At 39.9% G+C, this 23,686-nt stretch overlaps 1 protein-coding gene across 1 annotated transcript in view; it reads left to right on the top strand.

The window, feature by feature from the left end:
• The window catches only part of MEIOB (meiosis specific with OB-fold), a 35,821-nt gene that overhangs the window by 11,034 nt on the left and 1,101 nt on the right, over positions 1 to 23,686 (top strand). The window contains exons 4-12 of the mRNA XM_070362624.1: positions 1,859 to 1,990; positions 3,724 to 3,796; positions 7,282 to 7,477; positions 9,703 to 9,803; positions 10,664 to 10,716; positions 10,805 to 10,900; positions 14,499 to 14,600; positions 18,547 to 18,700; positions 20,870 to 21,053. Of these exons, the coding sequence (XP_070218725.1) occupies positions 1,859 to 1,990; positions 3,724 to 3,796; positions 7,282 to 7,477; positions 9,703 to 9,803; positions 10,664 to 10,716; positions 10,805 to 10,900; positions 14,499 to 14,600; positions 18,547 to 18,700; positions 20,870 to 21,053 (1,091 nt within the window). The remainder of the gene's footprint in view (positions 1 to 1,858; positions 1,991 to 3,723; positions 3,797 to 7,281; positions 7,478 to 9,702; positions 9,804 to 10,663; positions 10,717 to 10,804; positions 10,901 to 14,498; positions 14,601 to 18,546; positions 18,701 to 20,869; positions 21,054 to 23,686) is intronic.

A 23,686-nucleotide genomic window follows, 5' to 3' on the forward strand; every position in this document is an offset into this window, starting at 1 on the left:
TTGTGTGGGTTTATTTCCAGGCTTTCTGTCCTATTTCACTGATCTGTATGTCTGTTTCTGTGTCAGTAGCATGCTGTTTGTATTTCTGTAAAAATTTTTTTTAATTTATTAATTGAAGGAAAATTGCTTTACAATATTATGTTGATTTCTGCTGTACAACAGTGTGAATCAGCCATAGTTATACATACATCCCTTCCGTCTTGAGCTTCCTTCCCCTCCCCCAATCTCACCCCTCTAGGTCATCACAGAGCACCAGGCTGGGCTCTCTGTGTAAATAGCAGCTTCTCACCTGCTACCTGTTTTCCACATGATAGTGTATGTATGTCAAGGCCACTTTCTCCGTTCGTCCCACACTCTTCCCCCACTGTGTCCACACGTCCGTTCTCTACATCTATGTCTTCCCTGCAAATGGGATAAGCAATGCCACTTTTCTAGATTCCATACATATATGTTAATATACGATATTTGTTTTTCTCTTTCAAATTTACTTCACTCTGTTTAATAGGCTCTAGGTTCACCCACTCAGATCAGAGATCAGATCAGTTGCTTAGTCGTGTCCGACTCTTTGCGACTCCATGAATCGCAGCACTCCAGGCCTCCCTGTCCATCACCAACTCCCGGAGTTCACTCAGACTCACGTCCATCGAGTCAGCGATACCATCCAGCCATCTCATCCTCTGTCGTCCCCTTCTCCTCCTGCCCCCAATCTCTCCCAGCATCAGAGTCTTTTCCAATGAGTCAACTCTTCGCACGAGGTGGCCAAAGCACTGGAGTTTCAGCTTTAGCATCATTCCTTCCAAAGAAATCCCAGGGCTGATCTCCTTCAGAATGGACTGGTTGGATCTCCTTGCAGTCCAAGGGACTCTCAAGAGTCTTCTCCAACACCACAGTTCAAAAGCATCAATTCTTCGGCACTCAGCCTTCTTCACGGTCCAACTCTCACATCCATACATGACCACAGGAAAAACCATAGCCTTGACTAGACGAACCTTTGTTGGCAAAGTAATGTTTCTGCTTTTGAATATGCTATCTAGGTTGGTCATAACTTTCCTTCCAAGGAGTAAGCGTCTTTTAATTTCATGGCTGCAGTCACCATCTGTAGTGACTAGAACTGACTAAAATTCATTATTTTTATGGCTGATTCTACACATGAACGGGATTCCTTGGTAGCTCAAATGGTAAAGAATTTGCCTGCAATGCGGGAGACCTGGGTTCAGTCCCAGGGTTGGAAAGATCCCCTGGAGAAGGGAATGACAACCCTTCACCATTATTTTTGTATTTTGTATCTCCAGGCATGGGGTCCCCAAAAGTTGGACACGACTGAAGAACTAACACTTTCAACACACTACACATGGGCATCATCAGATGGTCAAAACCAAAATCAGACTGATTATATATGTACCACATCTTCTTTATCATTCATTGTATTACTTTTTTAGTTAGCAAAAACAATAAAGAAATTTATTTTGGAATTTATTCTGGAAAAAAGTGCTTGCTGACCCCTAGTGGTATCTTTTAGTTAGCACACATTTATTTGTTTCGAAATAATTTAGATTTAACTTAGGTTAAAACAACAGTAAGAGAGAAATGGAGAATGTAATCTAATATCAGGATGGTTCAAACCTACACATTATTTCCCTCTGAATATAGAGGTAACTAGGGAAAGGGAACAAAGAAGTCACAGTGAGGTGAATTATCTACCTTGGCAGTTTTGCAATTCTTAAAGCATAACTTGTAGAATTTATATCTGAAATAATTTTTTATACCATGTGTTTGAGTGTTTTAGTATCATAATAATCACCTTTGTTTAAAATTAAAACTTTTCATCTGAAAAATAAAAGCCTTGGTTTTCCCTTAGATATTGGATCAGAAAGGTACACTTTTAGTTTCACCATTCGTGATTCAACAACCCATTTTGTAAATGCAACATCCTGGGGCAGTGAAGATTACATCAGATCACTTTCTGACAGCTTTAGGGTCGGTGAGTGTGGTAAGTTGGCACTGATTCTTAAACTGTTTCTCTTACAGTATTAGTCCCATGATATATTTGTGGTAACTACACTGAGGGCATCGGAATGAAATAAGACACAATTCTTATTCTCAAGAATCTTATCAGAAAAAGTCAAGTGTTAAGAGTATAACAAGGCATTCAGCATTTAGTTGAAACACACAAACAGAATAATCACATACTTTTACTAGGAGCTCTGTGATCTTTGGTTTATTTCTATTTCACTTTGCATCAGTCCCTCTTGTGACTGTAATCATATATCATTTTGTAAACGTATAATAGAACTGCTAAGTAGACTTTGATAAAAGATGACATGAATTTTTGATGGAATTTTAAGAAATTTTTAGTCTAAAATAGCAAATCTTCATATCCTCTACCTACCCCAGTATCTCTGTGATAGTACAGTATAGTATATTCAAAAGAACAAGACTTTGGGAACAGGTAGCTCTGGATTCAAATCCAAATACTAACACTTATTTACATAGTGGCTTTGAGAAAATTTCATAATCTTGTTGAGCCTCAACTATAAATTAATACCCAGTAGATTCTTATCAATCTTAAATGAGACAGTGTGCCTGGTATGAAGTGTAGAACTTAGTCACTCAGTAGATAACAGCTCTAGCCTCATATAATAAACAAGAAAGCAGTATACCAGCTCTCTTTCATGGTAGAAAAAAGAAGAGAAAGAGTAACACAGACAATTAAACTATTCCTGTCTAATCCTGCAATATCTAGCAGCCTATTACCCATACTGGTTACTCAGCACCCAGTCACACTATTAACTTTCAGGGTTATATAGTATTTTGCTAACTGAATAATAAGGTAATTGGACATATGGCCTGTGAAGGCAGAAAACTCTGGAGACATCTCAGGGCCCAGGACAAGCAGAAGCATCTGTGGATGCATGCCAGAACAACACTAACATAGACCTGAAGATATATTCGATAGTAACCTGCATTCCACACTGATGCTTGTTGTCAGGACGAGTGAGATGAGGGATCGTAAGGATGTAAATCTGATGATGCTTATAAAAGTAAATAAGAGTTTGGTGTGGCTGAGTAAAAAGATTATAGATTTTTGAATCAAAACAATTCTAACTCTACTACTTTCTTGATATAACACCTCAAGAAAATTATTTAACCTCTGTGAACTTCAATTTCTTCACGTGGAAAAAGGGATAATAAAGGGATGGTTGTGTCAGGAATTAACAAAATGCAGCACAAAATGTCTAACATAGACCCATAGGAAATGGAAACCCAAAAATATTAAGTCATAAAGCTATAAGTTGTAGGTTTCAAATCAGGACCCAGATTTTGCACTGCTCTTTCTAACTACCACTATTGTTTTTGAGAACAACTGTGAATTGGGTGAAGATCAATTTAACTGTTCATTTTATAGCAGGGTATGTTGTAATCACATCAAATGTTCTGTATAACTAATCAACAAAGTAATATTTTTTAACGAAATAATATTAATGCAGGTCAAATGTCAGAATTTAAACACAAAGTATAAGAAGTATCATCTGAGATCAAATTGATTGGTCATACACTAGGATTCCATTGCTCACAGCAAAACAAGAAAAAAATTGTGAAGGATATTAACAGCAACTCAAAATTAGAAATAATATTGTAATGTTCATTGTTATGTACACTTGTTTTTTAAATTTATCCTGTTACTTTTTTGGTAATAGCATCATATTTTCCCCTCTGTTATAGTGATAATTGAGAATCCTCTGATCCAAACAAAGGATTTAGAAAGAGAAGAAAAGTTCAGTCCTGCAACTCCTAGGTAAATCTAGCACAGAGGTCAACAACCTTTGTGCCCGAATGATTATTACTAATAGGTTTGTGTATGTCAGATTAGCCGGGAGTGGTGTAGGGGCTTCCCTAGTGGCTTAGATGGTAAAGAATCTGCCTACAATGCATGGGTTCTGTCCCTGGGTCAGGAAGATCCCCTGGTGAAGGCAATGGCTACCCACTCCAGTATTCTTGCCTGGATAATTCCATGGACAGAGAAGCCTGGCAGGCTACAGTCCATGGGGTCATAAAGAGTCGGACACGACCCAGTGACTAACACTTTCACTTTTTTCACTTACTAAAGATGTGTGTACTTTAGGTTGAAAATTCAGAGTTTAATTCTGCCACACAGTATTTATCTTTGATTATAAAATAATTTACCTCGACATAGGATCACATTAAAAATGACTTTATTTTTAATACTTTGATTCTCATTCTTCCCTGGTGGCTCACATGGTAAAGAGTCTGCCTGCAATGCAGGAGACCTGAGTTTGATCCCTGGGTCAGGAAGATCTCCTGGAGAAGGAAATGGCTACCTACCCCAATATTCTTGCCTGGAGAATCCCATGGACAAAAGAGCCTGATGAGCCCCAGTCCATGGGGTTGCAAAGAGTCAGACATGACTGAGTGACTAACACTTCACTTCTCATTCTTAGATTTACAGAAATTTGACTCTAGTCACATTAAACCTGAAAAATGAAAAGATAAATCTTAGAAGTCATATATCCATTTTACATCTCAGTTTATGGCTCTCTTCACATGCCTTGCTCTCTCAGTTCAGGTTTCCAGGAAGCAGAATTCAGAGACTTCTGTGCAGGTGGTTTGTTGAGGGAGAGCTCTCAGAAGCAGCCTGGAAAGACAGCTGTAAGGGAGGAAGGAGTGTTTAAAGAGGCAGGTTCAGCAGAAGCCCCACCTCGTCCTGACCCAGGTGGGAGCTCTGGAGTATCAGTTTCACCTCAGAGTGCTACCCTCTGAAGAAAGGTGCCTGGGCTTTGGTACCCTGAGTTTACAGGTTATTGGCTGAAGTCTGCCCATGTTCCTACGGAGGCACTTCTGGCTGAGGGCAGATCTAGAGAGAGGGTGTAGCTGGTGAAGGGCTCAGGTGGGCACAGCAGTCTCTACTACACGCACCTGCACACCTTTTGACCTCATCTTACAGGCCTCATTTCTCTGCAGCCACATGGAGAGTCCTTACTTTGTGAACATCCTGGCTCATTCTGAGCTAATAGCATGGCATGTTCATGTCCCTCTGCAGAGAACAGTCTTATTTGCTCTTCTCTTCACTCAAGTGTTGGGCTTCCCTTGTGGCTCAGCTGGTAAAAAATCTGCCTGTGATGCAGGAGACCTGGGTTCGATCCCTGGATTGGGAAGGTCCCCTGGAGAAGGGAAACAATACCCACTCCAGTATTCTGGCCTGGAGAATTCCACGGACTGTATAGTCCATGGGGTTGTAAAATCTGACACGACTGAGCGACTTTTACTTTTCACTCAAGTGTTAGTTTAAATGTCATCTCCTTAGGCCTTCCATATCTGCTCTGTAGTAGCCCATCCAGTTCCCATTACTAGGACTTAGTCCTGTACACAGGGTTATAGGCACCATCATAACAGTGGCGCTAGTGGTAAAGAACCTGCCTGCCAATGCAGGAGCCACAAGAGACGTGGGTTCAATCCCTGGGTCAGGAAGATCCCCTGGAGAAGGAAATGGCAACCCACTCCAGTATTCTTGCATGGGAAAATCCCATGGACAGAGGAGCCTGGCAGGCTACAGTTCATGGGATTGGAAAAAGTCGGACACGACTGAAGCAACTTAGCATGTAATACTGATCGCAAGCCTGGATCATTTGATGAATTGTTCTTGTCTGTCTCCCTCTCGCGCATGTGAGACTGTGAGGTCATAGGTCATTGTCTGTCTTCCTCACCACTTATCCCCCGGGGCCTGGACTGTGGTCTAGCACATAGTTGGCTCTCAGGAAGTGTTTGTGGAGTGAAGGCATGAGTGAAGGGGGGGAACACTCCTGGCAGAGGGGACAAACACAAAATCTCCTGGCCTTTTCCAGAACAGTTAGTCATCTAAACCTCATGAAACTGCTGATATTCAACTTTTTTTCCCTCTAAAATAATAGTTTCATAGCCTCGGAATCTGATGTGGCTGGAGTATAGGTAGGCAGAAGAAGCAAAAGAGGGAAGTGGAGACCCTTCACAGACAGCTTTGCTTTTTGTTTCAACCCAGAAGATCTTTGAACGGGGAAATAAGATATGCATATTCATGATTTAGGAAGGTCACTTTGGCTACCTGAGGAGGACCAAGTGTAGGGGAATAAAGCTTAGGAGACAAGACAGTAATTTGGGTAAGAAGTTATGAGGTAAACACCTAAGGCAGTAGCAGGGGAGGAGGCGGGGGTGGCTGGAATAGAGGGTAAGAAAGAGGCTCCATGGAGCACACTTGGAAGCTGACTGGCCAAAGGGAAGAGCACCTCAAGTTCAGTGTGTGCATAAGGTGCATCTGTTTGCTCCTACAGAGCTTCAAAAGTGAAAGTCGCTCAGTTGTATCCGACTCTTTGCGACCCTGTATAGTCCATGGAACTCTCCAGGCCAGAACACTGGAGTGGGTATCATTTCCCTTCTCCAGGGAATCTTCCCAACCCAGGGATCAAACCCAGGTCTTCCACATTGCAGGCAGATTCTTTACCAGCTGAGCCACAAGGGAAGCCCAAGGATACTGGAATGGGTAGTCTATCCCTTCCAGCAGATCTTCCCGACCCAGGAATCGAACTGGAGTCTCCTGCACTGCAGGCTAATTCTTTACAAACTGAGCTATCAGGGAAGCCCACAGAGCTCTGAAGAGGTCAGGAAAGCATGTAGGTGGCACAGTCAGTGTCACAGAGATGGAGCTCAACCTCCTCATAACACACAATGTTTTAGAGTGCTTTTACATCCTTTTTTTTTTAATTTTTTTATGAAGAAACTGAAACTCAGTTTATTGGGCAAGATTAGACTATTAGTGTGCTTGAAACTCAGACACAAATTGGTCTTTAAAATATTTTCTTAATGAAAATAGATTTTATACAAAAAGTATTTTACAGTTTTTCAAGGTTTCTAAGGGGACTTCCCTGGTGGTCCACTGGTTAAGAATCCACCTGCAAATGTCGTGGACGCAGGTTCAATCCCTGATCAGGAAACGAAGATCCCACATGCAGTGGGACAACTAAGCCCATGTGCTGCAACAAGGATCCCACATGCTGCAATTAGCACCCGAAGCAGCAAATTGGTCTTTAAAACACTTTCTTAATGGAAATAGATTTTATACAGAAAGTATTTTACAGTTTTTCAATGTTTCTAAGAGTGAAAAGTATAAATCTTAGTATAGTTTTTAAAGTATAGTTTAAATTACAACCAAAATTTAACTGTGAACTTTGAAATATTTTTCTATTAGAAATCATTTGATATTAACTTTGTGTGTGTGTTTTTACAATTTAGCAATTATAAACTATTGCTCAGTGAGAATCACTCAACGGTAAAACTCTGTTCCAGTTATGAAGTGGATGCCAAGTTACTTTCTTTGATATATTTACCTGTTAAAGAGTCTTGTGATTATTATTCACTGGGTGACATTGTTGCGAATGGACACAGTCTTGATGGGAAAATTATTAATGTTCTTGCAGCTGTGAGGTCGGTAAGTTAAAACCCCAACAAAGCCCAGTTCAATTTGGTGGGGGAGTTCTAGCATAGTATTTGTGTTTGGAAAGTAGTAATCACTGAAGTAAAATTTTCTCTATATCTTGATCCATCCTCAGTTGAATTTAGAAAATTAAAGAAAGCAGCATTTTACCTGAGAATGAGTAGCAAAATAAAATTGTATTTGAATGTTAAATGCAGCACACAGTCATAAATGATTCACTAACTATATGAGAGCTTTTCATACTTCAGTTAAACAAAGGCATGAATAGAAAGAGTAAATTCATTGACTTGACGATCTCCAGGAAGTTCTTTTAAATAATGTATGTTGAATAAATCAAGGAATTAATTCAGTGCATGTTCTCAGAGCTGCCCTGAGATGGGGGACAGAGTGAGAAACCCAGGGTGCTGTGGTAGGGGCCCTGTGAGCTATGGGTGCTGGAAAGCAGGGCAGACTGTCTCACCACCTTCTGCATCCACACCTCCCTCTTAGCAATTACAGCAAGGTTTGAACTCCATTGGACAGACTAGAGTCACTTGACAGGGAGCAAATTTACACAAAATAAAGTACACAAATAAGAATAAAGGAGCAAGAACAACTCTTCAATATACAAAATGATGATAACCAAGGGGGGAAAAGGGAGGGAAATAGATTTAGATACTTGTAGTTACTCTTGTAAGTACTTGCTAATTGCATTTCCATGTTAAATAACTGCAAGAGTGTCAATCATCCCCAAAGACAGGCCAACAGAGGCACCACCCCAACCCAGCGCAGCACAGTGCCTGCCACACAGTGAGCACTTCGTGTCAGTCAGGAATGAGGAATAAACACCCTACATGACAGTCTTGACAATCGGAAAAATCCCTTTCTGGGCAACTTAGGTTCAATCTTACTTAAAGGCAGAATATGATCTCTGAATTTCTCTGAAATTCTATGTAATGCCATCGTATTACAATGTAGTAAGAATTTTCTAAAACTCAGTGTGAATATAAAACCTGCATGGGACTTCCCTGGTGGTCCAGTGGTTAAGACTCCACACTTTTTCAGGGGCCCAGGTTCAATCCCTGGTCAGAGAATTAGATCTCGCCACAATGAAGATTCCGCATGTTGCCACTAAGACCTGGTGCAACCAAATAAATTAAAACAAAAAAAAATAAAACCCTACAACAGCTTTTTCCATGTCCCACTTCCGGCCTCTACTCTTTGAGTCTGGTACCACCTTTCATAGGATTATATTATTTCCTTTTCATGCCTTTCTACTCCCATTTTGCTTCCATCCCTCTTATATTTCCTTTTCTTTACATTTTTATTTAACCTGTTCTTTCTTCTGTCTCACCTCTACTTAGGTTTCTTCCCTTTAAAGCTCCTTTTCATGTCGTTTCCTTGCTTGCTGTGACAGGCTGTTCTTTTCTCTGACTCTGTAAACCTTCTCCTCTGTGGGCAGCTGTGACTCTTTCTCCAGCCCCTTCCCGTGGAGCTCAGTCCTGACAATAGATCATGGAGGCAGTGCACAGTGGGCAGCTGACTGTCCATGTTTGAGCCGTTGCTATGTAGCCATCAGAGGTGCCTGCTGGTCCAATTGCGAACTCCCTGAGGGCACAGAGGGGCCCCTGAATTCACCTCCACCATGAATTCTCTTACACCACAGTGTGGACTGAATCAGACAGTATATCAACACACATTCCCATTATGATCCCTCATGTGGTTCTTCCAGCTGATCCCTAAGAAGGCAGGAATGTGGTTATTGATAACCTGTACCTGGGCCAGCAAGATGCCTGGACAGGCGAATCCATCCAATCACTGAGCTCCATGCGGGCCCTATGCCAAGCCATGGGGACACACAGACATTGAAAGGAATCTTATACCCTCAGTGAGTCCACACAGCTGTCACCCAGGGGCCTGTCATGGAGTGTTTGTTCTGACACGTTGAAAAGGCCCCACAGTCTTTGGAGCACATATGTCTGTGTCTCTCTTCAATCAATGTGTGTACCTTTCAACTTAAATATAGAGCCTGGTGGGCTGCCGTCTATGGGGTCGCACAGAGTCGGACACGACTGAAGCGACTTAGCAGCAGCAGCAGCAGAGGTACAAGATACTTTTAAATACATATTAGTGAGTCTCACTATTTTGATATTTCTAATTTGTTGTTTAAAAGGTAAACATATTTAAGTACCTCTACAGCTATAGGTGAAGAAGAGTAACTGTTTCCTTCCATTTCTAAGGTTGGGGAGCCAAAATACTTTACAACTTCAGACCAAAGAAAAGGCCAGAGGTGTGAAGTCAAACTCTATGATGAGACAGAGTCTTCTTTTGCAATGATATGGTAACTCCCCACATCTGTTCCAAACTGAAATCTGTGCTATTATCGTCAAGTCAGAACATTTTCATCTCATCAAGAGGTGATGGATGTCATATCAGGAGAGGAGTGATGATAGGAGGAAATGGTATTAAAAATAAAACCTTCCTCTTGTGTGTCCAGTCATTACAGTCTATGATTACCTTAAAATGAGATCTTCTGATGGCATGGGATTTCATAGATGGATTCTATAGTAACTTACTTACTATCATACTCTTTTGTAACAAATGATCATTTACTAAGTCCCATTGATAAAGAACAAGACAGACTTTCTGTGATCCATTGGGTGGTACTCTGGAGCAGGCCATGGGAAGATGGTGAAGAAGCAAGTTTTGTCACAGATTGGGTTCTGTGGGGCAGGGCTACACCCTGAAGCATACCAGGGAATACTATGGTGGTGTTTAGACTCAAGATTGAATTTGAAACAGGCCTTCAATCCATCAGGTTCCTCAAGCAGTTTATCCATTATGGGGATAATCCCTTAATGGCATGAAAGAGTGACTTCACAATTTTTAGACTTGTAGTTACTCAGTTATAACTAGTGTGGAGTGACCTGGGTGATAGGAAAAGAGGGAATGGAAAGAGCAGAAGTTGTTAGAGATGGATGTGCTGAAGGAATGCTTTCCATGGGTGTTAAATTTTCTGTGAAATAGGCAGAGTAGCCCTGAAAAATGCAGGAAAAACCAAAACCTTTCCTTGTGCCTTGGATCACATGGGGGATTATTAACCTCACCCATTAAGACATCCTTTTTCTGATAAATAACATGGTCACTGTCAGTGTTTTCTAATGTATTTGATTTTTGTCATTTCTTTTTTCACACATGCAGTTGGGATAGTGAATCTATTCTACTTGCACAGAGCTGGGTTCCACAAGAAACAGGTATCGCATACTTCAGTGATTGTGTTCAATATTTGTAATTTTTTATCCTCCAGTGTAATAATTTTAAAATGGCTTTTTCCCCAAACAGTAATATTTGCTGCAGATGTAAGGATAAGTTTTGACAAATTTCGGAACAGCATGACAGCAACTGTAATCTCAAAAACCATTATTACAACTAATCCAGGTAAAAAGCTATCTGAAAATTTTAATCCCTTTGGAAATGACTATATCATGTATTCCAATATTTGTATAGTGTGTTTAAGAATGAAAATAAAGCTTGGATTTCATTTGAGTTAAAAGTGAAAAGCTGCCTTATATGACTTTTAAAACTTACAGTAAACTGTATCTTTGATATATTTACAAAAGAAATGTGAAAAGCCAGACTCATTTGTAAAGCATTATCCCTTGTGTTAATTTTGAGAGATCAATGCCATTGATTGGATAACCTAAATTATTGACCATTTAAAAATAAATTTGATTTCAATGCATTCAAATAATTTAGTGCTGGAGCATGGAAAACATGTATGTAGTATCATCATGTGATACTTAGTTCATCACTGTGAGTGGTTGTGAAGTGGTTACAGCTTGTCCCAGTATGAAATGAGGGGAGTAGGACTAGGGAGAAGAGGGGGTACCCTGATTGCATCCTAAGGTTGCTTGTAGCCCAGAGAGAAAGGCCCACTCAGCACCCCAGGAGAGCACAGAGGTCCCAGGGATGAATAATCCTTCAAAAGTCTTCAGTTCAGTTCAGTCCAGTCGCTCAGTCATGTCCGACTCTTTGCGACCCCATGAATCGCAGCACACCAGGCCTCCCTGTCCATCACCAACTCCCAGAGTTCACTCAAACTCACGTCCATCGAGTCGGTGATGCCATCCAGCCATCTCATCCTCTGTCGTCCCCTTTTCCTCCTGCCCCCAATCCCTCCCAGCATCAGAGTCTTTTCCAATGAGGCAACTCTTCGCGTGAGGTGGCCAAAGTATTGGAGTTTCAGCTTTAGCATCATTCCTTCCAAAGAACACCCAGGGCTGATCTCCTTTAGAATGGACTGGTTGGATCTCCTTGCAGTCCAAGGGACTCGCAAGAGTCTTCTCCAACACCACAGTTCAAAAGCATCAATTCTTCGGCGCTCAGCTTTCTTCACAGTCCAACTCTCACATCCATACATGACCACAGGAAAAACCATAGCCTTGACTAGATGGACCTTTGTTGGCAAAGTAATGTCTCTGCTTTTGAATATGCTATCTAGGTTGGTCATAACTTTCCTTCGCGTCTTTTAATTTCATGGCTGCAATCACCATCTGCAGTGATTTTGGAGCCCCCAAAAATAAAGTCTGACACTGTCTCCACTGTTTCCCCATCTATTTCCCATGAAGTGATGGGACCAGATGCCATGATCTTCATTGAAAAGTCTTAAGAGAATATAAATGTAGCAAGTATCATTTTAGCTATGCGCTCGCTCTACTGATTGATGACAAAGCAGTAACAGTGACTGAGAGCTATAAAGCAATTTTATATCTTTGACCAAACCATTATCAGAATTGTTAGAAGTGAAATTACTATGAGATATGGTATAAAATAGCAAGACTGTGTTTTAATATCAGTAATTAGATCTTGCTCATCTACTGCAGAAATATTGTCTCCTTGAAAGCAGTATCATGGGAGGTGATATGGCACTCATTGATTTGTTCTTGTTGAACTCTCATCTACTACACATGTGCTGTGTGCTGAGCACCGTTCTGGGTCCAGTGACCAAACACAGGTATCTCTCCTGCTCATGGAGCTCACATCCTAGCAGTGGGGAAACAGAATGAACAATTAGGATAACACATGCAAATTTTGGAATTTGAAATGATTGAGAAGTAAAAGAGAACAGGGTTGGGAGGGTCCAGAATGCCATGGTGTGCGTAGGGCAGGTTGCTTGTTTACATAGAGTGGTCAGGTAGGCACAGTGAGAGGGTGACATCTGAGCGGGGTGAGGGGGTATACGGTGGCATTAACCATAGGAAAAGAGCACACCGGGCAGAGGAGCCAGCCAGTACAGAGGCTCTGCGGCCAGTGTGGCTGGAGCTGAAGGAGCAGGGCAGGAGGAGGGGCTGAGGTCAGAGAAGAAATGAAGGTGATCGGAAGGCTGTACAGGCTGCCTTCTACTCTGTGGGAAGGGGAGCCAGGCAGTGACATTATCTAAGTTCTAAGAGGATTGCAGTGACTTCTTTTACATTGGTGGTGACACAACCATGGTCTGTTCTTACCACAGGATGATACTGTCACTCTTCAATCCTTTTTTTTTTTCTTTTGAGAAGGGTACTATGGTTTCTTATTTTTAATAATATAATAATACTAATAGGCTATTTTTAGTGCTTTCAATAACATCAGTGACAGAGTTTCCATCCTCTAAGGGTAAATTTGGTCTGGGAAAATTTCTAAAAGACAGTTGGGATTGTTTGACGGAAAAGATTATTGAGCTTGATAATACTAATTGTCTCGAAACCTCAAGATTAAGTTAAAGAGACAGATTTGAAGGATATTGTGCATTTGGCTCTGAAAACAGATTCAGAGGGGAAATGTCAAAGTGTTTTGAGCAATGTCAACATAATTAGAATAAATGCCTTACTTATTATTAAGGAGACGAATACAAGGAAAATATGTATAAGGGTGTGTGAATTTCAATATGCTTTTAAAAATCAGTCTTATTTATTTCCTGGGTTACACATGCCACATAGAAATTAAGAACCTCTAAATGGTTTGGTGGTCAGATGTGGAAGGAAGAATTTCTGTCCCCCCACAGACAGTCTGGGATAGACCTGTTGTCTCTAGAGATCTTGACAGCAGTGCCACACCCCACCCTTCCTACCGGTTTATGCCCCAAGATTCTCGTTAATTTACAAATATTTAGTGAATTCCTTTTATTTACCAAGTAGTGAGGTAACTTAAACACTTTCTGGAACAAGGAAGTACCTGAGAGGATGGATGCTGAGATGGATGGAAGGATAGTCATTATATCAGACACTGGAAGTACAGAAATGAAAAGACAAACCCCCTGTCTGGGATTCTGGTCTAGTTCTGGGGAAGAAGCAACAGTGATAAGACTTGTGGTACAACAGGGTGAGGAGGAAGAAACCCTGACTCTGTCCAGGGGTGTCAGGGGGTCTGACATCGGCAGGATGGCTTGCAGAATGTTGGGGGAAGGCTGGAAGACAAGCAGATGTTGGAGGTTGGGGCTTGGGGTTGAAGGGTGTCAGAGTCAGACAGCGCCTTTTCAAAATCAGATTCATGCCTTCTGGCACATTTTCTGACTATCCCGGAGAACATTCGTGTCCCATTTGAAGAATAAGCTCTTCAAATAACCTTAACAATTTTTTTCTGATGAGAGAAGAAATACATACAAAATTCAGAAAATATATAAAAGCATAAAAAAGAAAACAATGATGAACTATAAATTCTTCATCTTATAAGAAATCATCATTTCTTTGATGATTTATTTGATGATTATATCATTCTTTGATGATTATATATTCTTCCAGATAATTTTGCTTATGTCTTTTTAAAATCAAAGGAAATGTATGAAATGTTTTGTAAACTGCTCCTTAAACTCATGATATATGCTGTACATCTCTCTGTGTTAATAGAGAACCCCATCACATTGTTAATGGCTTTGTAATATTCTATTTGTGTTATTCTTATATGTCTTCACTTTTTACCATTAAAAATAGTTTTGGATCATTCACAGTTATTTAAAAAGTGATCAGTTTGCAGTTTACTTATTATGCATTTCCAATTTAAGATACACCAGAAGCTAACATCCTTCTGAATTTTATAAGAGAAAATAAAGTAATGAATCCTCTGGATGATGAAATTGACAATTATTTGAAAGAATCCATGAATTGTAAGTAACTTTTAAATATTATTTGAATTTTTTAAAGGCCAGAATTTGGGTTTATAAAGTGACTTAGTAAAAGACACTGTATTCTCATTATGTAACTGCTATGTGTGTGCATGCTCAGTCACTTAGTCATGTCCAACTCTTTATGACCCCATGGACTGTAGTCCGCCAGTCTCCCCTGTCCATGGAATTTTCCAGGCAAGAATACTGGAGTGGGTTGTCATTTCCTCCTTCAGGGGATCTTTCTGACCTAGGGATTGGTAACTGCTATACTTCTACTTTAAAAAGGTAGTTTAAAACTTTTGGAGATTTATGTAACCTCTTGCCAATCTGATGAGAGTTAATGACTCTCTCCCTAAAAAAGCAGCTGTAGCCACATACAGAATTTTGTGCAAAATGTCATGTATTCACAGACCCCAGATTGAGGCTTGACTTTAAAAAGGATGCTGTTTGCTGCCATCTGTAGCTTATGCTTAGAATGGGGAAAAGCAGAGGGAGGGCTTAGATCCCCCTGTAACTTCATCCTAAGGGGTGAAATTCTTTCTCATAATCGAGGACACCCAATTCATCTCAGGAGAGTAACAATTCAGTTAATCGAGGAAAAAGTATTCTGCAATCACCTTAACTTGTGAAAGAAGAACTTTGTTATGCATTGCTGGAGGGTGTTTAACACTTCCTTTCTTCATCCTCTCGCTCTGTTTTCTCCTGTGCAGTGCAGCTTGTGGGGGTTCCCCAATCAGGGATTGAGCCCTGGCCCTTGGCAATGAAATCGCCAAGTCCTAACCACTGGACAACCAGGGAATTCCCAACACATTTCCTTTCAATAGCAATCACTAATAGAAAAAACAAAACAAAACTACTGGTTTATAATTATCTTTTTGCCTACAAGAAGGGATAAGCTTAAAGTTGTATTATTTATTAGAATTAAAATAAAGCTACTATTGTTACTTTGGAAGCATTTTTAAATGTCCAGTCGTACAAATGCCATTTCCGGACACTTCCAGGAAGCCCAAAAGTGTTCACTGGGCCTTGAGATGGATTTGCCACACTGTGTCTTAGTCCCTGCCTGTCTCTGAACCTGAAAACGGGGACAAGAACAACAGTGTCTACTCTTGTCTTCTACTCAGAGCCATCAGATTTGAGTGGAGAATATTTTCGTGATCAATGACTCATATCAAAGTAACCACAAAAGTGGTACTTAAGTTTCCCTTTCTTTTATTTCACTGTGGAAACTTTTTTTTTTCCACTGTGGAAACTTCTATCATTAAATTTGCTCAGAGGCAAAAATGAGTTGCAATATCTTTTAAAATGCTCATTATTCCCATAAAAAACTTATAGGGTGAAACTGATTAGATATTTCAGAATAAAACTATCACAATACTTTCTTTAAAGCTTTTGTTATTTTTAGTTAAAATAATGTTCAATATTTAAAAAGTAAACACAACACAGAATACAGCAAAAACCCAGAAATAAAGAGTTATTTGGGGAAAATCTTCCAATCCATTTTCCAGTGCATATGAACTGACAGCAGGATAAAGACATAAAAGTAAGATAAATAGATACACATAACTGGACCCTTTATTGAAGAAAATTAAATTTCACATCCCTTTCATGAATCACAGCCTTGTCGTGGGGAAGGGGCTTGCATAACTAAATCCTAAAGGAAATCAACCATGAGTATTCATTGGAAGGACTGATGCTGAAGCTCCAATAATTTGGCTGTCTGTGCTCATGTGAAGAGCTGACTCATTGGAAAAGACCCTGATACTGGGAAAGATTGAAGGCAAGAGGAGAAGGGGGCAGCAGAGGATGAGATGGTTAGATAGCATCACCGACTCAATGGACATGAATTTGAGCAAACTCTAGGAGTTAGTGAAGGACAGAGGAGCCTGGTGTATTGTAGTGCACGGGGTCACAAAGAGTCAGACATGACTTAGCGACTGAACAACAGCAACAAAATTTCATGTGCTTAACAGCAACAAAAGAAAAGAAAGTAGTAAAGCGCTGGAGAACTGGCAACTCCTGTTAAAAGCTTTCTTACTTAAGTAATGTTTGGACCTGTAAGATTCCTCTAAGATTAAGAAAAATAACAAATGACTAATAGATTAATAGTTCTTAGTTTTGTAAATTTTCTTAGAATAACTTTTAAGTTGAAGTATAACATATATGGGCTTCCCAGGTAGCGCTAAGTGTAAAGAACCTGCCTGTCAATGCAGGAGATGCAAAAGAAGCAGGTTCAGACCCTGGGCTGGGTAGATCCCCTGGAGGAGGGTGTGGCAGCTCACTCCGGTATTCTTGCCTGGAGAATCCCATGGACAGAGCAGCCTGGCAAGCTATAGTCCGTAGGGTCTCACAGAGTCAGGCACGACTGAAGTGACTTAGCATGCATGTACTTATCACAAAGAATGTGAACAGTAGACAAGAATGAGAGGACAGTACCATGCACCATTGCACAGAGTACGCACCTGTTAATTGCCAGTGCCCATAAGACCCCTCATGCCCGCCCAAATGTGATTCTGACTTATTGCACCATAGAAACCACAGATAAATTTAGCCTGTTTTGGAATTTTAACAGTGAAGTTGTATCATAGGACCTCACTCTTGTGTCTGATGTCCTTTGTTCAACATTAGGTCTGTGAGTGCCATCCACACTGCTGTGTGTAGTGTTGTTTTTCCTTGATGTATGCAATTCCATTATATGAATATATCACAATTTATTTCTCTATCTTATTGTTTCCTTCTACAAAATTTTTACTTTCTCTTTGAGTGTGACTTTAGGTGAACCTCTGTCTGTTTTTTCTGTTGTTGTTGTTGGATATACATGTTCCTAGTAGGAATACTGGAGAAGGCAATGGCACCCCATTCCAGTACTCTTGCCTGGAAAATCCCATGGACGGAGGAGCCTGGTGGGCTACAGTCCATGGGGTCGCTAAGAGTCAGACACGACTGAGCGACTTCCCTTTCACTTTTCACTTTCATGCGTTGGAGAAGGAAATGGCAACCCACTCCAGTGTTCTTGCCTGGAGAGTCCCAGGGATGGGGGAGCCTGATGGGTTGCCATCTATGGGGCTGCACAGAGTCATACACGACTGAAGCGACTTAACAGCAGCAGCAGCAGCAGCAGCAGTAGGAATATTGCTTTGTCATGCATGTCCACCTTTAAGTGATTCTGCTAAATGGTTTTCCAAAATGTCTGCACCGATTTATACTTCTCCCAGTAGTGTTCAGGAGTTTGAGCTGCTCTACATCCTCACCAATGTTTGTACGGTTAGTCTTTTAAATGGTGAATATTTAGTGGAATCCTACTGTTGTTAAATTTGCATTTACTTAATGATTAATAAGGCCAGTATGTTTATTGTCTCTCTTTATATTCTTTTTGTGAAGTGCTTTTTAAACTCTCTTCCAGGGACTTTTTCCCTGGCAGCCCAGTGGTTAGGAACTCGGTGCTTTCACTGTTGTGGCCCAGGTTCAGTCCCTGGTCAAGGAACTAAGATCTGACAAGCTGCATAGTGGGGCCAAAAATACATACATACATACATACATACAATCTCTTCTGCATTTAGAAAATTGAATTGACTTTTTTTAAATTGATTTTTAAGATTCCAATTTAGATATTTTGGTTATGAATCCTTTATCTTCTTATAAATTGCTAGCATCTGCCACTCTATGGCTTACCTTTTCATTCTTTTAATGGACTCTTCTGATGATTAGAAATTATTCATTTTAATAAAGACAAATTTCTCATTATTTTTCTATTTTGCTTATTTTTTAACTTTCATGTCCATTTATATAATAAGTTTTAATGTATCATATATAATAAATCTTTTCTATTACAGAACTTAAACTGCTACATATTTTCATTTGAGCTCTGTAGGTTTTCTATTTAGATATAATCCTTTAGAATTCTTAGAATATACTTAGAACTGTAATGACTTTTTCTTTTTTTTAGTAAATACAATAGTTGATGTTTATACAGTTGAACAATTAAAGGTAAAAGCTTTGAAGAATGAAGGAAAAGCTGAACCTTTCTATGGAATTCTTTACGCTTACATTTCTACACTGAACATTGATGACGAAACTACAAAAGTAGTTCGAAATAGATGGTAAGCAACCAAATTACTTTTAGAAATTCATTCTCATAAGAAATAAAAAACAATGATTGGTAATACATTTTAAACTATATGAAAGTTAAAGCTATTCTTTGACATAGTAGTGGTTATGTATTTAAAAGAAATGTATAAATAAATAACACATACTAAAGTTTCCTTAACAAACTGTTTAGACCCAAAGATTCTAATACTCTTTTAAAGTAAAATGTATTTCAATGTGTTTTAGCAATCCAAAAATAGATGATACTGCCAAAACCTTTTAACTGGGATGACAAACTATTGTTTTGTAATGAATTTGAGAATTGTTTTGGTGACATCCTATAGCAATAAAAATAATAGTATTTTAGTAACTTGTTTCATGATAATGAAATGAAATGAATGATGAATGTGATTTCCAACCTCTCCTAAGTCAGTTAGTATCTACTTACATAGAAAAGTAACCTCAAGTAGATTTAATTACCTTAGCTAAAAAATGCTTGGTAAAAAAAAAAAAAAGCTTGGTAAAAAAACTCTAAAATATTATTGTGAAACTCTCCCTGTAGATTTGTGATTGAAATTTTTATCGACATATTTCTAGATTCCTATGGCACTGTAAGAAATAATAAACTGTATACTTTGTCCAGTTTCCCCCAGTGGTCAAGGATGAAAGTGAAAGTCACTCACTTGTGTCCAACTCTTTGTGACTCCATAGACTATACAGTCCATGGTATTCTCCAGGCCAGAATACTGGAGTGGGTGCCCTTCTCCAGGGGATCTTCCCAACCCAGGGGTCGAACCCAGGTCTCCCCCATTGCAGGCGGATTCTTTACCAGCTGAGCCACCAGGGAAGCCTCCTCCAGGAATGGTAACATTTTGCAAATCTATAGTACCACATCACAGACAATAATGATCTTAATTAAGTTCACTGATCTTATTCAGTTTCCCCAGATTAACATGTATCGAGTGTGTGTGTGTGTGTGTGTTAAATTCCATGTAGTTTTATTGCATGTGTAAGTTTGTGTATCAACAGTCAAGAAATTGACTTATGGATTTCTAAAACATTGTGTGATTTGGTATTAAAGTTGAAAAACCTAATGTAAAGGCTGTTGTATAAGGCAGGTGCTTATTTTTTGAAAAATACTCTTTAAAAAGTTTTTGTAAGTTATCACCTCCCTTTTTTCCCCTTCATCTTTAATATTGATATCTGAGGAAAAGTGTCTAATATTTAATTTTAAAATGATCTGTGGCTTATAAGAAAGCAGTGTCTTTAGATCATTCCCTCTCCTTGAGACTTTGAATTAATCTTCCTATTCAAATTGGCTAAAGTAATGCCTGCTTCAGAAATATAGAATAGCATGTAATTTCCCTGGCTCAGACAGTATGGAATCCACCTGCAATGTGGGAGACCTGATTCAATCTCTGGGTTGGGAAGATCCCCTGGAAAAGGGAACGGCAACCCACTCCAGTATTCTTGCCTGGAGAATCCCTATGGACAGAGGAGCCTGGTGGGCTACAGTCCATGGGGACACAGCTGAGTGACTAAGCACAGCACAGCACATCCCTTAAAGAGAGGAGTGTGTCACTAGCAGTACTGGCAGCATTTAGGGTGTGAGCCTCTCCAGCCCTGGGTGATTCTGTGAATGTGCAGAGGACCTAGTACAAGACAAGTGAGCATTCACAGAACCTAAGCTTTCCAGGTGCAAGACATGATTCCTGCCCTCAAACTCTGAGCCAGGAGATAAGCAGACCTATCTGCAGTAACACCAAATAGGATGTGACAGGGTGTAAGTCCGTGCTAAAGTGTAAATTATACGTCTGCTCAGAGAAGGGAGGGGATGGGGCTGGGGTGCAGGAGAGGGAGGCCCCAGTGGGGAGGTGACCCTGGGCAAGAACCCCAGCTTTGGGGAAGGTAGGAGGCAGAACCTTGAAAGGACTGGCTGATCGCGGTTTCAGAAGCAGGAATACTGCAAGTGAGGTTGACCACATAGAGAGCGTGTTTGTTATCCTTTTGCATTGTGTCCTGTTATTTCCTGGGTCTATTTTGTGTCCTACTCAGGGCTGAGCACTCTGTAATTACTAACTCATGTGCTAACTTAGACTAAAAGTCTAAGTAATAGTTCTGCTAAAGATCAGAGCTGTCCCTTAGGGCCTTCACATTTTATCATTGTCTTTGTTTCTTTTCAGTTCTGTCTGTGGTTACATTGTAAATGAAGCATCCAGCACTTGTACAACTTGCAACAAAGATTCTTCGGGATTTAAATCGGTTTTTCTCAGCTTTGATATGCTAATCGACCTTACTGATCACACAGGTACCCTTCATTCCTGTAGTCTCACAGGAAGTGTGGCTGAGGAGACTTTGGGATGCACGGTAAATAATAATACTTAGAAATACTTCCAAATTGAATTCTCTTCCCAAAACATATAAGTTATTTTGGTGAACATTTGATAGAAATTAGTTCCTTAATAAAGAGGTCTGGGAAAAATCAATCTTGACTTAAACACACATTGTTTTAATGAATAAAGAATTACATGCTGTATATTAATATCCTAGCTAACATTAACTGTTAGGAATAACAGGAGAGGTCCTTGGTAACAGTGGAGAATATACATGACATTTTATATAGTCAGATAACAGTGGGCAAAAATGAAACCTTGGAGACACTGAGCAGGGTCCTCTGTGAGGAGGGCTTGGTGGTATTTCACCTACTCAGGTGCATAAAATCAGTCTGCCCTGGAGCACAGCAGCAGAGATTAACTTAAACGCTTGGTGTTTCGTTTGATACTTTCATTGTTAGAACCGGCTCTGAAATTTTACCATTGAACTTCAGTGGTGTCCACTTTGTCAAGAGCGGCTTTCTGTGCTGGCCTCTGGCTGGCTTCAGAGATTCAGTTTAGAGCCTGTCTGGCCTCATCTCCTCCATCAAGAGAGTTGAGCTGTAATTACTATGGATAAAATTTCATCTCTAGAGCAAATTTAAGTTTTACATTATTGTCAAAATGAGTTATCTATATATTCTTTGGAAATGTTTAATTTTTTTAATCCAGGTAGATGAGTTTCTTGCAATGACGGATGAACAGAAAACAGCATTAAAGTGGCAATTTCTTTTGGAAAGAAGCAAAATTTATTTAAAAGTTAGTGCACTTTATAATAATTCTATGTAAATAATATAGTATAATATAAATAATACTATTCTATATATTCAATTAATATGAAAACCCCAGAGTATGACCTAGTAAATTAGGGAATTTAGGGTTATTTTTAATAATGTTCAATTCCCAAATGTGCAGAAGGGTTTGGCTACCATAGAAACAGTGAAAATAATCAGGTTTTTTCATATAGCATAAAGAATTACAAGGCTTCCCTGGTGACTCAGGAGTAAAGAATCTGCCTGCAATTCAGGAGACAAAGGAGATGCAAGTGCTATCCCTGGGTTGGGAAGATCCCTTGGAGGAGGGCATGGCAACCCACTCTAGTATTCTTGCCTGGAGAATCCCATGGACAGAGGAGCCTGGCAGGTTACAGTCCATGGGGTCACAAAGAGTTGGACACAACTGAAGTGACTAAGTGGACACGCACACACAAGAATTACAAATGACACAAAAGAAAAAGACCAGCAAAGAAAATATCCATTAATGTTAACATCAAGGCTAGACACTGGGCTTTAGAGTCAGAGCTGGGTGTCCCTGCCCCCATGGGCAGTGATCCTCACTTCAGTGAGTCGTATTCAACAGCATAGTTACATGCTTATGTGCTGGGGTGATAGAGACTCCATTTGAATCCCAGTTCCACCATTCTTCAGCCCATGTGACCTTGGGGAGGTTAATTCTCTAAGCCCCTAATCTGCTGTGATCCTACAAATCTGACCAGAGCAGATTCCCGTAGCAATAGCAACACTTCAGTGTTGGAAGGGCACAGGATCTTAGTGTTAAAGATGTAAAAAAGGCAGTGGGATAAACTCCCTTTATTTTGCAAATGAGGAAAATAGGACAAGAAATGTTGCTTCTTGCCCGAAGTCACTGGTGAGATAGGGCTACCATTTATATTATTCCAGATGTTTTCTCTTCACACTCTAAAACATTTTCAAGCTCTTAAATGAGTTATACCTGTCAATATTTATTGTACTAGAACTTAACATTGAGGAAAACTTTAAATGTATTCACGAGCACACAGTCTTTTAGCAGTCAGAACTGCTATCATCTCATGTCTGGTAGCCTCTTGAAACTACAGTGCACTCTGGTGAAAGGATGCGAGTAAGAAAGGCAGACAGCAATTTCACATTATTATGAAGATAGCTTTGATCAGGGAGAACCTGAAAGAGAACACTGGGTCTGCTCCACCTCAGCTCTGAAGCAGGCTTTCCCATTTCCCAGTGGCTCCTGCCCTTGCAGCCTCAAGCATATCTGAACAGATTGCACACCCAGAGTCACCAATGGCCTTACCAGTATTTCTAGGACCTTGGTTTGAGAATACCCTATCTCTTCCACCACGAGCATGGATCGTCCCAAATACTGTACTCTATTCCCAAGTCGAATATACTCAGATCCCTGCCCGGTTGTATGGTTTCCTTCCAAACAACAGGTACCAGTTGCTGTGAGTTTCATAAATTTAAATTCATGACACTCTGCTTATATTTTCCAAACTGGATTCAAATATAACAACTGCTCTCAGTTTGTACCTTTCCAAGGAATATGTTAGAAAGATACTTGTCAGGGACTTCCCTGGTCATCCAGTGGCTAGGTCTCTGTGCTCCCAAAGCAGGGGTCCTGGGTTCAATCCCTGGTCTAGGAACTGGATCCTACATGCCACAGTTTGAATGCTGTAACTAAAGATTCCACATGTTGCAACTAAGATGTGAGTCAGCCAAATAAATAAATAAATGTCTCTAAAAAAAGATATTGTCATATTTAACAAAGATTTAAAGCAGATAGTGATTATATCACAAAATGTAATAAGGATTATGAGACAAATATAATTTAAATTGTTATAAAAGTTAGAATATG

This window comes from Bos mutus, chromosome 25 (genome assembly GCF_027580195.1).
Source record: "Bos mutus isolate GX-2022 chromosome 25, NWIPB_WYAK_1.1, whole genome shotgun sequence".
Taxonomy (NCBI): Eukaryota; Metazoa; Chordata; class Mammalia; order Artiodactyla; family Bovidae; genus Bos; species Bos mutus.